This window comes from Cavia porcellus, unplaced genomic scaffold, assembly GCF_034190915.1.
Source record: "Cavia porcellus strain 051 isolate PalLab524CR breed Dunkin Hartley unplaced genomic scaffold, mCavPor4.1 scaffold_9, whole genome shotgun sequence".
In the NCBI taxonomy this organism is placed as follows: domain Eukaryota; kingdom Metazoa; phylum Chordata; class Mammalia; order Rodentia; family Caviidae; genus Cavia; species Cavia porcellus.
This window is the reverse complement of record NW_026947492.1, coordinates 55,360,844-55,377,438: the sequence shown is the minus strand read 5'-3', so window position 1 is coordinate 55,377,438 and position 16,595 is coordinate 55,360,844. Positions and strand designations below refer to the sequence as shown.

Genomic DNA, 16,595 nt, shown 5'->3' with positions numbered 1-16,595 from the left:
GGACAATTCCATGTATTTCTAACCCCACCCAAATCCAAGCTCTTGCTTCTGCAGATACTCACTTGGCCCTGGACCAAGACTTAGTGACAGGTGACTTGAAGGGGAGCTCATCGATGACAGCATTGTTTCTCAGATCAAGTGGTGTTGGCTTAGCTAGAGTGGAAAGAGTCCAGCAATCAGCCGTCGTGTGGTCGTGCCACATAGTGAAATACGTACACACAATATGCAAGCATGTTTACAATCGCCTTGATAGTCATTCCAGTTTTAGCAGGAAAACTCAGTAGGGTGTCTGCAGAGGACTGGTGTTAGGACTTACTCAGATTACCAAAACCGAGGGATGCTGAAGTCTCATATACAATGGTAGTATTGGCTTATAACTTACTCCCATTCTTGTACACTTAAAATCATCACTAGGTAACTTATGATACCTGATATGATATAAATAGCTGTTACACTCTATTATATAAGGAATAATGACAAGAAAAATATGTATATCCCCAGTATAGATGTAATGCTTTTTACTTTCAAATATTTTGATCTGCACTGGTTGCATCTGCAGATGTGGAACCTGTAGATACTGCAGGCCAATTATATAAACTTCATCCCTGAAGTCATATCTTCAGATTCCAGTTTACACATCCTTCCTAGTGTATCCATGGTAATTGGACTTACGGAATCCAAAACGGGGTATATGGTCTGACAACAGATTCTGTCCTCTCCAGATTTATGGCTATGCAAAAGCAAGACATTGTGTTTGAAGTGGAGAGAGCCACTGTGACAAGTCCTTGCTGTTTTTGGACAGGGCTGTGCAAACCCCAGTGAAGGAAGGGAAACACCATGAGGCTCCGCAGACTTCAATTCTGTAAGTTTAGGTTTGCATTCCCTATTCTACTACTCTGTCCTTCAAATCTCTCCCTGAGTGGAGGCCAGTAGAAAGCAGTAGTGTAGACCCAGAACTTGGGATTTTAGTACCTCTTCTGGGTCTTCACCCAGGATCACAGATCTAATGACTGCTGCCTGTGTGGGCTAGACCTGCCACTGTCTTCAGTGCTATTCAGAACAAATCCAGGAGGTGGGAATTACCATCCCCATTTCCCAGGTAAGAAACGTAAGGCTCAAAGAAGTCACGTGATTTGCATAAAAGTCACATCCCCCAAGTCCAGTTTCTACCTGATCCCTAAGAAAAAGCAAAAGGTCACTGGGTGTTGTCCTGCAGTGGGGATGGGGAGAGTGGACTTACCTTTCCGGTCAGGCTTGAGGTTGCGGTTGACTGGAGGTGGCTGGATCTCACTTCCTCGGCTGGGGCCTCTGTGCACAGGAAGGGCTGTTGATGCATAGCCAAGTGGGTCAAAGGGATGTGGCCCTGGGCTCATGGGGATGTAGACACCGTGGGAACTGTCACCTGCCCGCTCCATGGCCAGCAGGGTTGAAGAACCTGGGTTCATGGGCACATAGTTGTCTTCAGAACTGGTACTGTCTGAGCGACCCACGACAGGTTTCCCTGGCTAGAGTGAAGGAAACACAAGAGTCACAAGCAAGAAGCAGCAAAGGTGAGATTTGTGTATGAGGTAATGCTATCCTCAATGGTCAGCCACACTGTGAAGCTGTAAGGGAAATGGTGGAAAGGCCAAGGAAGAAGGTAGGGTGGGAGACAGAAATAATCAAGTCTGAGGATCCTTTCTGGGTTTCACGACCTCTTGAGATCCTCTGATAATTTGTTATCTATCTAAAGCATAAAATATCCTTTGTGGCTGGGTTCTCAGAGGTATCGAGATGCCTGGACAAGGCAGAGGGTAGGACTGGCCACGGGCTGCATAAATTTGGGTCAGGACTCATCAATGGCAGGTCAGCATCTAGACCCTGATCAGCTTGGGAAGTGTGTGAAGATTCTTGGTGTAGGAAGCTGAGGTCTAGGGCCAGCCGTGCATCCTCTATCCAGCCAGTAGCAGGTCTTAGGCGTACCTTAGATATCTAGGTCATCAGCAGGCTGCAGGCAGAGTGGCCACAGAGTTGTGCAGTGAGCCATTCTCCAACTCTTGCCCAAGACGTACAACTAAGCTGTGTCTGTCTCGGTCACTTAATTTTCATTGTCTTTCCAGCAGGCTTGGAACTAGGCCCTGGCCTGTTTGCTTACACCTTGGGCCACTGTGGTCAGCCCCCTTATGTGGAGCTGGAATCCTGTACTCAAGCTGCAGCTCTGCCGCCTGGCCTGACTGCAAGCAGCACCCCTGCTCCAGGTCTGCAGTAGTGTCATCCTCCACGTGGCACCTGCTAATTAGGGTTGCAGGATCCTTTTGCTGCTCACACGGCTAGTCAGCCTTGTCCTCCAGATCACTTAAGGAAGCACACTTCCTCCAGACATAGCTGCCTACATTTTATTTGTCCAAAAACAACCTAGGATTCTGAACTGAGACAAGAACACTGGAAAGGACCTACAAGGGCAATGGGCTGTGCAGAAGTTCCAGATAACTTGTAGGTCCATCTTCCAGTCACCCAGTTCCTGACCTTTTCCTTATCCCAAACATTCCAAGGAATCTTGGTCAAGCCCACTCACCAGGAAAGAAGGGATTCCCTCGCTCATGGACTCGGCAGACCGGCCTGTGCTCTCTCCGCTGCGTGGAGGGTACTCATAGGTCTCACAGGAGGAAGCTGTGGTAAAAGAGGGAAGACCATGTGTTGTCATGTTCATCCACAGGCCACCCCCTCCAGGATGGCCTAGAGTCTACTGATATCCCACAAAGTACTATTCTCAACCCAAATGATACACTATTACAAACACAGCCCGCCCCAGCGCAAGTTTCCTCCAGGGCTTCTGGAGCAGCTGCATTGGCATCTGTAGAGAACCAAACCCATCCTTCCTCTTCTACCCCATGCCTGCGCCACTCTTTAGCCTCCTCTAGCACTGACCACTTGTCCTACTCACCCCAGCTCTGTGAAAATGATAGTGACAGTGCTTGATCTAAGTTTCAAATGTTGGTTTTCTTTTCGCAGCCAAATATGAGCTCTTTAGGGTTGGGATATGTTTTGTCCTAGTTTCCAAGTACATGGTGTTTGCTTAAATTGCTGGCTGTCTGAATCACTGCAAAGAGTTCTAATCTAAGAGCCAGGACCCCACGATCAGTTTCATGTTGGCCACTAATAACTAAACTATTATGAGCTTCATTCAGTGGAGACAAGGTTCTGTCCCGCCATGTTCTGCATGGCTTAAACAACAGGAAGGATAAGAAAAGGATTTCCAAAGATAGGTATGGTGGTGCATGGCTGTAATCTTAGATTTCTGGGGAGGCTGAGCAAGATGATGGGAAATTTGAGCCTGCACAATTTAGCAAGACTAAAAGGGCTTGTGATATAGCTCAATGCAAAGGCTCTGGGTTCAACCCCCAGTAATCCATCACCACCACCAAAAAACTTCCAACAACCAACCCCCCAATATGCAATTTTATATATAAAAGCAAAATGCAAACAGAAGAATTGATATTGTTCTGTTTTCCTCAGAGACATGCAGAGATGGAATATACTCAGTAAACAAATGGCAACAGAACTGAGGTACTTTAAGAAGTTCAGACTTAAGCCAAAGAGACTAGTGCAGTTTACAAAACATTCTGAAAGTCTCATTTTTGTTTTATTAGTCTGTTAATCCACATAAGTTTGGCACAAAGTTTGGACTGGTTTTCTAAATTTATTTTATAAATGTTTGGTTTGACTTTTAAATGAATAAAAAATTATGATTTGGTTTTCCAAAACCATAATATGTAGTACTGTGGTTGACCAAGAATATTCTGTGTTCCTTAGTAGAATATTCACTTCTCCAAGTTGGGGTTTGCCATGGTGGGTGTCATGAAAACAGAGGATCAATGCATAAGGGACTGAATAAGAAGATGTCTAATTAACCTGGGTGGCCCTTAGCTATGGGTGACCACATGGTAGCAAGCCATTGAGAACCCCTCACCTCCCTCTCCAAGCAGGGCTCAGCTGCAGCTTACACTGACCTCGGTGCAGTCGGCTGTTGTCCATTGCTGGGAGTGTGTTGCGCCTGGGGATTGTGGCAGCGACAGATCTATTTTCACTGATCGGGGGTCTCTGCTGAGGGCTGCCCCATCGAGGTGTTTCTGCCTGACTTGGCTTGGGGGGCCGGGGAGGGGGCGCTATGGCTGAATCCCCATGAGAGGCCACAGTCATGGCATTGTGGTTCCTGTCCAGCGTGAATGTCCTAGGGATCTGGTAGGCTGAGAGTGGAGTGCTTGGAACATCCATATTGTCCACCAGGAGGTCCCCAAACTCCCGGCACAGTGTGTTGCTAGGCGTCTTGAAGGTGTACACATCTTCGTTATCTGTCTCAGACCCTGTGAGGCTGCCCTTGGTGCGGCCGTGGGCAGCTAGGCTCCGGGGGAGGTCATAGGCACTGTCTCTGAACTCTGCATTGTGTCGGCTTGGCTTGGGAAGGCTGTAGAAGCCATGGACCTGACCACTGACCCCGTTGACACAGTGGCCGTTGCCCTGGGCAAGTTTCTGCATGGCTGTGTCGCTCTTCTGCCTCGTCCCTTGAGAAAAGCTGGCACTCCTAGCAGAGAAAGAAGAGGAGGGGTGGCAGTGAGACGAGGTTAAAACTGTCCTCGGGAGGCAAGATGCATGTTCAGAGCCCCAGGAACTCACCAGTATGAACATAGCCCAAGGAGTCAGGTAGATCTAAGGTTTACCTAAGACCTGTGGTGTACTAGCTGTGTGACCCTGGACAAGCGACGTTTTTGGAGCTGTAGTTTAGGCATCTCCAAAATGGTGATTAAAAATACATTTTGAAAGTCATTTAGAATAGACTAGCGTATCTATAGTATGCAGATGTTAAGCTAGAGTCAGTCTTTACTCCTGCTGTCTCCAAATGGCATGAGAAGAGATTAATCTTATTCACATACCTCCTAAACAAATATCAACAAGCCAGTTACACTTACCTGCTCACTGCTTTTTAAGTGCCAGGATATAAACATTTGAATATAAAGGCTATGAGATAGCAGAAAGAACCCTGAAGCTGTGGTCAGAAAATAGCAGGCAATAGCTGGGCATAGTGGCACAAGCTTGTAATCCCAGCATCTGGGAGGGTGAGGCAGGAGGATCCCTGAGAGTTTGAGGCCAGCCTGGGCTACACAGTGAATTCAAGGCCAGCCTAAACTACAGTGAGACACTGCCTCAAAAACAAAACAAAACAAAACAACAAAAGTGTGGGGGTCGTTTTATGTTTGAATCTTAGTTTTCACTTCAACACAGACCAGCTCATTGGTATTGATGCTACCAGTAAGTTGTACAGGTTTAATTGTGAGCTTAAATATAGGCTGTAGATTTATCTTCTAGTTTGCATTATGGTTTGTTGAGAGGCATTAAGTTTTTCCCAGAAATCTAAAAATATATAGGAAAAATGGCTACTTGGGAACTATATTCAAGATGGGAAATCCCCTGCCTTGCCATTTGTGATAAACAGCCAGAGCACTAAAGGCAAGAAAGTAAAAGGGGATAATTTGTGTTAGTTTTCAATACTGCTGCCTATATCTCCATGAGTGACACCATGTCCCGTGCCCCAGCTGTGCCCTAGTGGGTTTCACTGACTTCCAGGACTTCATCTGGCGCTGACGTGGCTGTGTAAGCCTTTGGTGGGAATTAGGGTGTGAAGTTTTAAGCAGTAGGGATCCAAGTCTGATGCCCTATCTTTCATACTATAATTCTTTAGAGAATTTCATTTGGAAAAAAACATGAATCAATCCTTTATAGCAGTGATTCTCTGCCTTTTGGAGGCCAGAGGAATCTTTAAGAACCTGAGAATGTACTGGTAGAGCTTCTCATCAGAATAAGGCAGGTCTCTTACACACACAAGTCTTTGTGCTCTTGTGTGTGTGTGTGTGTGTTTAGGGAGGTGGGGGTTGGGCTGTGTGTGTGTATGTGTGTGTGTGTCACAATTCAGAGGCGGATCTCTGGAACTGCCTGCAGCCTTACCAAAGCGTTCTTAGCTCAGAGGAGCCTGTCATTTAGAGGTGCGGCCACCAGGTGGTGGTAGAAACCAGGGGCCAGAAGTTTAGGAAGGAAAGAACCAGGTGTGTAGATCATGCTTTCAGGTAAATCTGGGTCCTGGGTGGCTGGCAGTTTCCTAACTTTTAACAGATCTCCTGCCTGGGCCTCTGCTTTCCTTCTCCCTTTTTTATTTACTTTTGGGGTTTTCAAGACAGAGTTTTGCTATATTTATGTAGTTCAGGCTAGTTTTGAACTACATAGTCCAGGGTGGCCTTCAGTTTGTGGTGATTCTTCTTTTTTTTTTTTTGCGGTACCGGGGATTGAACTCACGACCTGGCACTTGCCAGGCAGGCACTTATCCCACTGAGCTAAATCCCCAGCCCCAATTCTTCTTCTTCAGTCTCTTCATGTACCACAACACTTGGCTTTACTTTCTCCCCTTTTTAATCCCTTCGAAACACATAAATCAAGCCGACAGCCATACACCTAGATAACTAAACAGGAGGTGGTGCCCTGAAGTAGACCTAAAGAGTTCACATAACTCACATTTGTTTTTGGTGCGTTTCATTTTGTCTTTTGGAATTTTCCAATTCTTTTGGATGCTCCCATCTGGATTTGTTCATTTAACAAACATTTACAGATGTCCTTCTTTGCATCTAGACCAGGCATAATGGCTCAGAAATGCCACTTGCCTTGTGTGGGTTGCACTGGTGGTGATAACCTGTAGATCTTTCCATGAGGTGGAAGGGGCAGTGTGGCTGCCGACAGACTGATTCTGGCCGCCACTGCTGGTGTGGTAGTACAGCATGTCAGGGAAGGCTTCCCGAAGATGCCAAATCTGAGCAAGTCTAGGAATAAGGGCGGCAAGAGCAGCAAAAGGTATTCTTATTGGAGGCACAGAGATGTGTAAGTAACACAACCTGGCCAGTTTGAGGATCTGCAAAATACTCATGAGGAGATGCATTAAAAGCTAAGGCTGAGAAAAGGCAATTACCACATGCTCTCATGCATGTATGGAACCAGAAAAAGTTGTTTTCATTGAGGGAGAGATAATGTTGGTTACTAGAAGTTGATGCACTGGGGAGGTGGCAGGGGAGATACACAGAATACATAATTATACAGAAGTGGAATAAATTTCAAGAGATCTATTGTATAGTACACTGACTATGGTTAATGATGACACACTGCATTTCTGAAAAAGGGTGGAGGTTACATATTCTCACAAGAATAATTGAAGTAATGTGATTTTTAATGTGCTAGATTTAACCAATTATATATTCATACTTTCAAAACACTGTGAACACAACCAAATTATAAATTAAAAAGTTAAATTAGCTGGGGTGGGAGGGTTTGGCTCAATGATAGTGCTTGTCTAGTAAGCATGATTATCTGGGTTCAGTCCTCAGCACTGACCAATGGAGGGATGTGGGAGGCAGAAAACTTCTAAAAAAATGAAAGGTGAGATTAGGGGCAAGGAATATATCACTGTTGTCTAGTAGTAAACTTGAATATATTCAAGAATGGACTCATTATATTCTATCTGAAATCTAATGCTCCTGACTCCCCTGTCAGAAGGGAGCCAGAAGCCAGGAAATTACCCACATTCCAATTTGTAACTCACTAACCTGTTGGGTCTGAGTCCACTTCAATTCAATTCTTATGATTTTTTTGATGGATTAGAGGGCTAATTAATTTCCTTCTCATCTTCCTAGGACCTCACTGATCCTCTATATCCTACTGGTATTTAATTTCTCAACTTCTCCATTCAAACACCCTCAATGTACTGTTATGTTAAGACTATGCCTCAATTTCTTAGGTTTATTCCAACCTCTCTCTCTCATCTTTTCTCTCTAGGTCCCCCTCTGACTCTAAGTGTTGGGGACTACAAATTGACAGAATTTGTCTGAGACCCTCCTTACCCTGCCTTGTGGGCCAGTTTTGGAATGTGGACATCTGCACCCTCTTGGTCACTGAGGCTTAAAGAGAAGGATGCTTAGGACAATATAGGGAAATTAGAGCCCAGGTGTGGGGAAGAATCTTAACTTCTTTATGATGTTAATATGTTCAGAGTGGTTGCCCATTCCACCACTTCTATGCTATTCCAGGAAAAGCACCATACCCCACCCCACCCCCACCCCACGGGCTAAATAAAACACGGCTAGCTGGAGATTCTTGGTCTTTATTCCCAGGGAACATCAATTGTCCCAGAGCCCTGGCAACTGCAATCCTCATCCCTTTCTGTTTTCCGCCAAGTACCATACCTCCACACAAGAGACTAGGGACTCATGGCAGGAGTCCCTGATAACTGGTGCCATGAAAAGGGTCTCAAATACTCTAGGAAGTACTCAGACTAAACTTTGCTGTGTCCTCAATGGGTCTCTATGAGTTGAGCTTCTGACTTTGTTGTTTCCTCTGCGTGGAAGGCTAATTTTTACTTCAATCTAACAGGCTCCTAATCCAAACTCACCCCACGTTATATTTAAAGCAGCCTCTTCCCTCCAAGGATAACCAATCACTTGCTTAACTCTGTTCTTGGAGCAGGCAGCAACTGTTATCTATATTACGTACCACTGTTGCTTGTCTCCTCCAACACACTGTGAGTTCTTTGAGAAACTGAATCTTTGAGAAAAGAAGAATCTTTTTCTCCTCAGCACTCAACTAGTGTTTTTCATGTAGTAAATAAGGTTTATTACATAAAAAGTTAGCAAATGTACATAGAAACAAATGAATAAAAGAAAGCTGCCATCCTTTTCCTGAGCTTGGCGCAGCTTCTGCGGACCAGCAGCTGGAAGCCCTCTCTTACAGGTCTCACTAGCTTATGTCCCAGCATCCTCTTCTTCCGGCCTCAGATCTACTGGTATCCCCACACACATCCCACATAGTGTAGGCTCCAGTCCTGAGCTCACAATACTCATTTCTCTTTGATGGATCAAAATCCAAAGTCCAAAAGAAGCCCTTTACGTCACAAGGCATGGCATCTCCGAGTTGCTTCCACCTTAGTCCCTTCTCTTCTGTGCTCCCATGGCACTCTGCGTCTGCCCCAGCATTTGGCTTACTCAGCCTAGTGTTTATCACGTTTGCCGGTATCTTTCCACTTCTGCCAGACCATGTGCTCTAGAAGGCTGAGTGCCATATTCTGCACTCTGGCACTGGGCCTGGCAGATGGCAGATAATACTGATGTAGGGTGACAGGGGCTGATCATTACTTTGGCAATCAGGCAAGAGCTGTTCAGGCAAGGTAAATAAATGTGCCCAAAGGAGGACATACTTAGATGGAAGAAGTCATTCTAGTTTTCCAGTCTCTGGACACCAACCTCCTGCCACGCAAACTATGCTGAAGTGTTGGACAAGAATCAAGGAGAGAGTTGTTTAAATCATGTAACCATTCTGAGAGGAAAAATATCACCCTTAAATTTCAGGTAAGGAAAATATTAACCGTCAAAATCAGTGCAGGAAGATAGTCCAGTGTGGAGGGGCAGAAAGAAGTTTGGAGAAATTACCTTTCCTGCCTTTCATAGCTGCTTTAGAGGCTGTTAGTGAGGAGCTCTTGCATATGCTTGGGTACTAATATCATCCTCCAAACTCTCTTGGGTTTTAGAAATGGTTTCCTATTTTTTTGAGGCATGGTCTTGGAAAACCACCTTGTCCAGGCTGGATTTAAATTTGTGATCCTCTTCAGCCTCAGCTTCTCAAGAGTATTGTGATTGCAGGCTTGTGTTTGGCCATTTTCATGCCATACCATGATTTTCCTCTTTTCTATTCTACAAGAATAAGCACCTTAATAGTGAAGGCCTGGTTTGATTTTTAATGGGTATGTTTCCCATATAAGGGAAACTTAACAAAGATGTGTTTATAAGAAGAACAGCCAAGATTTACAGTCTTGTGACTGTCTGGTAATCTTAAGAGGTCATTTGGACCATTCTGCAGCACTTAACCCACCACAAATGGGCCTTTCCTGTGAGTAAAGAAAACTGTGTCACAATCTTTAAGAAGTGAGAAGAGGAAAAAAAAGAAATGAGTTATTAATATGCATGAGGCTCTGCATCTGAACTCTAGCAGTAGGGGCAAAAAGGATGACATGATCTTTGTATCTCAAGTCCTTCTGGCTGCCAATTTTAAATCCACCTTTTCTCTACAATCACAAGGTAATGCTGCATTTGTGAGACTAAATGAAACTAAAAGTCATGTATTTGCCTTTGGTCAATCAAAGCCAGTGGGTGAATGAGTCAGGAAAGCCTCAGGAAAGATTAATCCTGGATAAATGCTCAACTCGCTTTTCTGATTTTACGTTGTACTCATCATCTTTGTATAGAACACTGCTACAGGTCAATGATACTAGAATCTCATCACTTGAAATTTTCTACCCTTCAGCCTTCACCAGAATTATGGGGTTTCAAGTTCCATGATTCACCTGTAACAGGTTTAATAGCCTTCTTGAAATAAGACAGACACAGACTAGAATCTGAAATGAGGCCCCAAAGGCTTCAGGACAAAAATTAATTCAATGAAATTAACTTTTCTTCTAGGCAATAAATAAATAATTAAAGCCAGTTCAAAACTACTTCGTTGGGGCAACAGATACTTTTCCGAACAGCCACTTACTCTACTCCAACAGAAGGTCTATGTTTTGGAACCTGAAGTTATTTTAACAGGAAAACATATTATCCACTACTTAGGAAGGACAATGGCTATTACATTAAAAGTAAGGATAATTCATATTTTTATCTCTAAGATACTTAATTGTAGTGTTAATCAGGTTGCTCCATAAACAAAAATAGGAATACAAGGTTGATTCTACTAGCCTCAGTAAAGTTGTTTCACTACAGTAATCCAATCTGATACATTTCTGTCTGGCCTATGTCAGGCAGAGGAGGGTGAGCTCATCTGCTCTGCTCAGTAGACTACCTGAAGTAACCTTCAGAATTACTCTGTAGATCAAATGAGGTAAGTAACATATGGTGAAACAGTTTTTCAACTGTGAGGCATCATTCCCCGCCTTTTTTTTCCTGGAATACCAGCATCTAATGTAAATGTCAGTGGCAGTGCAAGATTGAAGTTTATTCACATCTACATTGTGAGGCTTTTTAATGGAGTCATTCCAGTGGAAGTAAACAGATTTTGAGGTTTTAATTTGCATTTCCTGGACACCAAACATCTGTTCATGTGTTTATTGGCCATTCTTACACCTTTTAAAAAATGAAGTATCTGTTCAAATCTTTTGTCCATTAAAAATGTGGGCTGCTTTTCTTACTGGGTATAAAACTTCTTTATGTACTCTAGAAATAAATCTTCAGATACATGTTTTCAATATTTTCTCACATTCTGTGATTTGCCATTTGGTTTTCTTAATAAGGTATTTTGAAGAACGAAAGTTTTAATTTTGACAAAAGTACTTAATTTTTTTCTTCTATGATTCCTGCTGTGTCTACATAAAAATTTTGATTACCCCAAGGCCAGAAATGCTTTTGCTCTCCTCTTCCCCTCTCCCCCTTGGGTCTCTTTTTCTCCTCTTCCTCTTTCTTCTTCCCCTTCTCCTTTTTTGAGTCAGGGTCTAAGTACCTCAGGCTGGTCTGGAGCTGGCATTTATTCTGCTCAGCCTCCAAAATGCTGGGATTACAAGATATACCACCATGTCCAGCAGAAATGTTTCCTTCTAGGAGTTTCATAGTATTAGATTTTTTACTTAGGTCTCTGATACATTTAATTCTTTTTTTTTTTTTTTGGACTTTTGATACATCTAATTCTTGAGTGGCATGATATGAAGAGCTGATATTCTTGAGACAGGGTTTTCCTGTGTAGTTCAGGCTGGCCTTGAACTCAGTGTGGCACCCAGGCTGGTCTTGACCTTGCAGTGATCCTCCTGTCTTAGCCTCCCGAGTGCTGGGATTACAGGCCTGTGCCCTCATGCCTGGCTTGAAGGGCTGATGTTCTTTTTAAATTATTCCTGTCATTATACCAGAGAAATGGAAGAAGGGAGGATGTAACATGGGGCATGAATATGGTCAAAATACATTATACACACTGAAATCCCTCCCAAATGTGAACCGAGGGAAGGGTTGGAGGAGTAAGGAGAGGGATGAGGAGGAATGATTAAAGTGTGGTGTGCATGAACAAATCTGCCAGAATGAAAGCCATTAGTCTACACAACCAATATGCATAGAAATGTGGAAAGCTGCATCTTTTAATTTATTTTTATTAACACATTATTGTGTATGTGAATGAGGTTCAGTGTGACAGTTCCACACATGCTTATGGCATACATTGACCAAATATAGCCTCCCTTTATCCACTTCTGCAACATCGTTCAGAACCTTCATTAATCATTATTCTAAATTTATGTTAGCTTATTTTAGCTTCCCAATATGAGAGCAGACAGTGTTTTATAGAGTAAAATCCTATAATTTGCTGCAAAATGGATTGACCTAGGACATTAATTCACAAAAGCCGGCCAGCCAGAATATGTGTGTATATGTATATAGACAGACATGCATGCATACATACATACATGTTTAGCTGATTCAATTGTTAATACTTTTGTCCCCCTTCAACTCAGTATGTAGCCTAGGCTAGCCTCAAACTTGCAGTGATTTAGCTGCCAGTGCTGGGATCACTGGTAAGCACCACCACCACTAACTGTAATACCTTTTAATGTAAAAAGAGTATCAGGCTGGTGCAGTAGCACGCATCTATAATCCCAGCACTGCGGGAGGGGGGGTGTCCTGAGATAGGACAGCTGAGAGCTGGAGGTCAGCAGGACTACAAAGAAAAGATGCAGTGGGGGCGGGGAAACAACAAAAATAGCAACAGTATCTGTACTTGTAAAGAATGTTGCTCTGTATTTTTCTTTCTTAATCTTTGCCAGGTGTTTTTTTTTTTTCTCTTCAGAAAAAAATATGTATTATGGCAGAAACACTTTTATTTGTATTTATTTCTAAGTTGTAAGCTTGTATTTTGTTTCCTGATATTTCCATACTTCTTTAATTCTTTGATTTTAAAATTTATGATTTAGAATTTTAAATTCTTTTAAAATTTATGATTTAGAAACTCTAAGTATTTGTAGGTTTTTGTAATTTTAACATTCATATCTTACGAACGTAACACAAGACATTTCCATTCAAGAGCAAACAAAATCACAGAAGTATTTTCTTCTGAGCATCTCTACATTTCTTTTATATTGCTTTGTATCATTATTTTAGTTCTCTTGTTTCTATGTTCATGATGTACTATTTTAAAATAATTTTTATAGATGAATAAGCTTTATCTTTATCCTTTTTATTAATTTTGCATTTGGTTTTTCTACTTTTCTTAGATATTTGAGATGTAAAATTGGGCTATTTGTAATCTTTTGATTTTTTTTGGTTTGGTACTGGGGATCGAACTCATGACTTTTTGCTTGCCAGGCAGGTACTTAGGCCACTGAGCTAAATTCTGGGCCCAGTGTTTTGATTTTTAAAGTTTTTAATCTAATGAACATCTTGTTTAGTGCTGCTTTTGCTGTACTTTACAAGTTTTGTAACAAAGTTTGAAATTTTTTTGATTTCTTAGATGGCTCATTGTTCATTCAAAAGCATACTGTTCAGTTTCTATATATTTGTATAGTTGTTAAAATTTCTACTGATGTCTAGTTTTTTTCCCACTATAATCAGAAAAAACACAGGATATGCTTTTAATTTTTTTTAGAATATGCTAAGGCTTTTACAAGGTATGATGATGTGTGCTCATGTCAGCAACTGTGAGGCTGAGGCAGAAGGACCTCGAGCTTGAAGTCAGCCTGGATTTGTCTTGGATGGCCTTATATGTAGTTTACTCTAGAGAATGTTCCATGTACTGATGAAAAGAATGTATATTCTACAGCTGTTGGGTGACATGTTCTGTAAGTGTCTCAAGTCATTCGTTTATAATATAGTTTAGTTTGCTTTTTTTGGTTGACTTTTTGTCTGAATGATTCATTCTCTGATGAAAGTGGGGTATTAGAATTCCCAGTATTATATCAGAGCATAACTTTCCATTTAGTTCTAATTGTGTCTGCTTTATAAAATTGGGTGCATCAACCTTAGGTGCATATGTACTTAACATTGTTGATCTCTTAATCATTAGTGACCTGCTTTATGAGGATGTAGTGACCATCTTTCTCTCTCTTAATCAGTCTTGGCTTGAAATTCACCTTTTCTGCAAATAGAATAGCTTCTCCTGCTTTTTTCTGGATTCCTGTTGCATGGAGTACTGTTTTTCATCCGTTGACTTTCAGTCTATGAATTACTTTTTGAATTAAATGTGTTTCTTGTATGTGGCATATTGTTGAATCTTGCTTCTTGATCCATTCTGCCAGTCTGCGTCTTTTGACTACTGAATTGAGACCATTAACACTGATGGTTAAAACTGATATGTATTGACTTATTCTTGTCATGTTATTTTTCTGTTGTTGGCTCCCCCCTCCTTTTTTTTCTTCTAATTGTTTGTCTTTTCCAGTGTATTCCTTCTGTTGGGGTTCATGGAGCTGTAGTCCTTATTATCTCTTTCTAGAATGTCTTTCAGAACATTTTGGAGTGCTGGTTCAGTGGTCATAAATTTCCTCAGACGTTCTTTGTCAGGGAAATATCTTATCTCAATCTGAAAGATATCATTAATTCTGAAAGACAGTTTTGCAGGATACATCAATCTGGGCTGAAAGTTGTTTTCCTTGAAAACTTTGAGTACTTCACGCCAAGCTCTCCTTGACTTGAGAGTTTGTGGTGAGAAGTCAGCTCTGACTCAGATGGGCGTTCCTTTATAGGTGATTTGTTTCTTTTTCCTAGCAGCTTTGAATCTTGACCATGATATGCCTGGATGTAGATTTTGTTTGGTTAGTGCTAACTGGAATTCTATGCCTCACTTACTTGTATGTCAAATTCTTTTTCTCTACCAGGAAAGTTGTCTGTCACAATGTCTGTGAACATGTTTTACATGTCATTTGTGGTATCTCCTATTTGTTTAGTGACTCCAAATAATCATAAATTATTCTTCTTTGTCTCATCTAGCAGCTGCTGGATTGATTTCTCATGGTCCCTTGCTAGTTTTGAGAAATCTTTCTTTTCCTAGTTGCTAACTGCTAGCCTGTCTTCAGTATCTGAGATCCTGTCTTCACATTGGCCTAATCTGCTTTGAATACTTTCAGTGGAGTTTTTATTCTCCTGGATATCTGGTTGAATCTGCTTTATGGATTCCATTTGTTTCCTGTGCTGTACTTACATAATTTGCTTAAGCTCATCTATTTTTTTTTTGTCTGTTCTAACATGCTAAGCCTGGTGTGAATTTTGGTAATCTCTGTAGTTATTTGAGAGATTATTTCTGATTTCATTTTTTCCAGAGCCTCATTCAACTGCTTTATTGTTACCACTTCATAGAGAGCCTGGTGGGGGGTTTTCAGACTGTTCCACTTCACTGACCCCTGGGTTTGCATCTTGTTTAAGTATCTCTTCATTTCTTTTTTTTTTTTTAAGTTAATTCCTGGGGTGATGCTTGTAAGTTGCTTATGATGGGTTGATTTATTGGTGGTATTTAGGACTCTTAGGTGATGATTACTTCTCTGAGGTATCTTTCAGGTATAGCTAGTTTTTGGGTTTTAAGTCTGTTGGAAGATCTTATCTCTTCAGTTTGTTGGTGATGAGAAGTTGTTGTTCATTTGTCTTAGTCCCTGGTTCTTTGGTATTGTGCCACAGTATTTTCTGTGACCCTTAATTAATCTCTCTGTCATGGATTATCAGGGCCAACAGCTGTTTAGAACAACTATGTCAATTTTGGCTGTAGTGGTACCAACAGCATCAACTACAGCCTTTTAAAATAACAAATTGAGCTAACCCTTAATTTGAAACTTTTAACAGTATGATCTAATTTGTGATTATATAAACAAAATGTAAAACAAACCAGACCATTATATGTAATATGTAAATCCATAATGTGTTAATTTTTCCCTCAGGGTTTAAATTTAAAATGAAGTATGGAGAAAATAGAGAAGTGGAAAAAGAGGAAGAGATTACAAATAAGGTTAGAGGACAAAGATGGGTCCCACCAAATTGGGGAAACTGGTGCAGAAGATTGGAAGAAAAAAGAGGTGAAAGAGATAAAAAGTAGAACAAAACAGAACCACATCCACGAGGATAGGACCCACTCTCATACTCATAAAAACAACGAAAGAGTAAGAGAAATAAAAAATAAACTGAACAAAACAGAACAAACACAAAAAGAGAAAAAACAAATGAAACCAAAACAAACAAACAAAAAATAGACTCCACTTTCAGGATTCTCTCTCAGTTCACTAGTAGACAGCCTATGGAGACAGAGTCCCAAATCGTGCCATTGCATTCTAGTAAGCCAGCTATTGCTTTATGGAGTAGTAGTAGATAATCCTAGCAGGCCTGCCCTGAGAACAGACTCACTGGGTTCACCAAAGTCCAAGCAATTTCTATGGGTCTGCACCCAGTTAGAAGCTGCTGCAGGAAGCCTGCAACAGTTCTGATTCTGGGCTTATCTGGCCCAACTCCAAAATGGCTCCCAGCTAATGGCTTTCTCCCACGGGAGGACTAAGTTCTTGCACTCACTCCCAGCCAGTGCAGCCTTCCATG

The 16,595-nt window shown here is 41.7% G+C and overlaps 1 protein-coding gene across 1 annotated transcript in view; it reads right to left on the bottom strand.

Moving 5' to 3' along the window:
• The window catches only part of Gab2 (GRB2 associated binding protein 2), a 187,797-nt gene that overhangs the window by 5,884 nt on the left and 165,318 nt on the right, over positions 1–16,595 (bottom strand). The window contains exons 4-7 of the mRNA XM_063256410.1: positions 3,990–4,561; positions 2,555–2,649; positions 1,241–1,505; positions 63–153 (exon numbers count right to left, since the gene is read on the bottom strand). Coding sequence (XP_063112480.1) covers positions 63–153; positions 1,241–1,505; positions 2,555–2,649; positions 3,990–4,561 — 1,023 coding nt within the window. The remainder of the gene's footprint in view (positions 1–62; positions 154–1,240; positions 1,506–2,554; positions 2,650–3,989; positions 4,562–16,595) is intronic.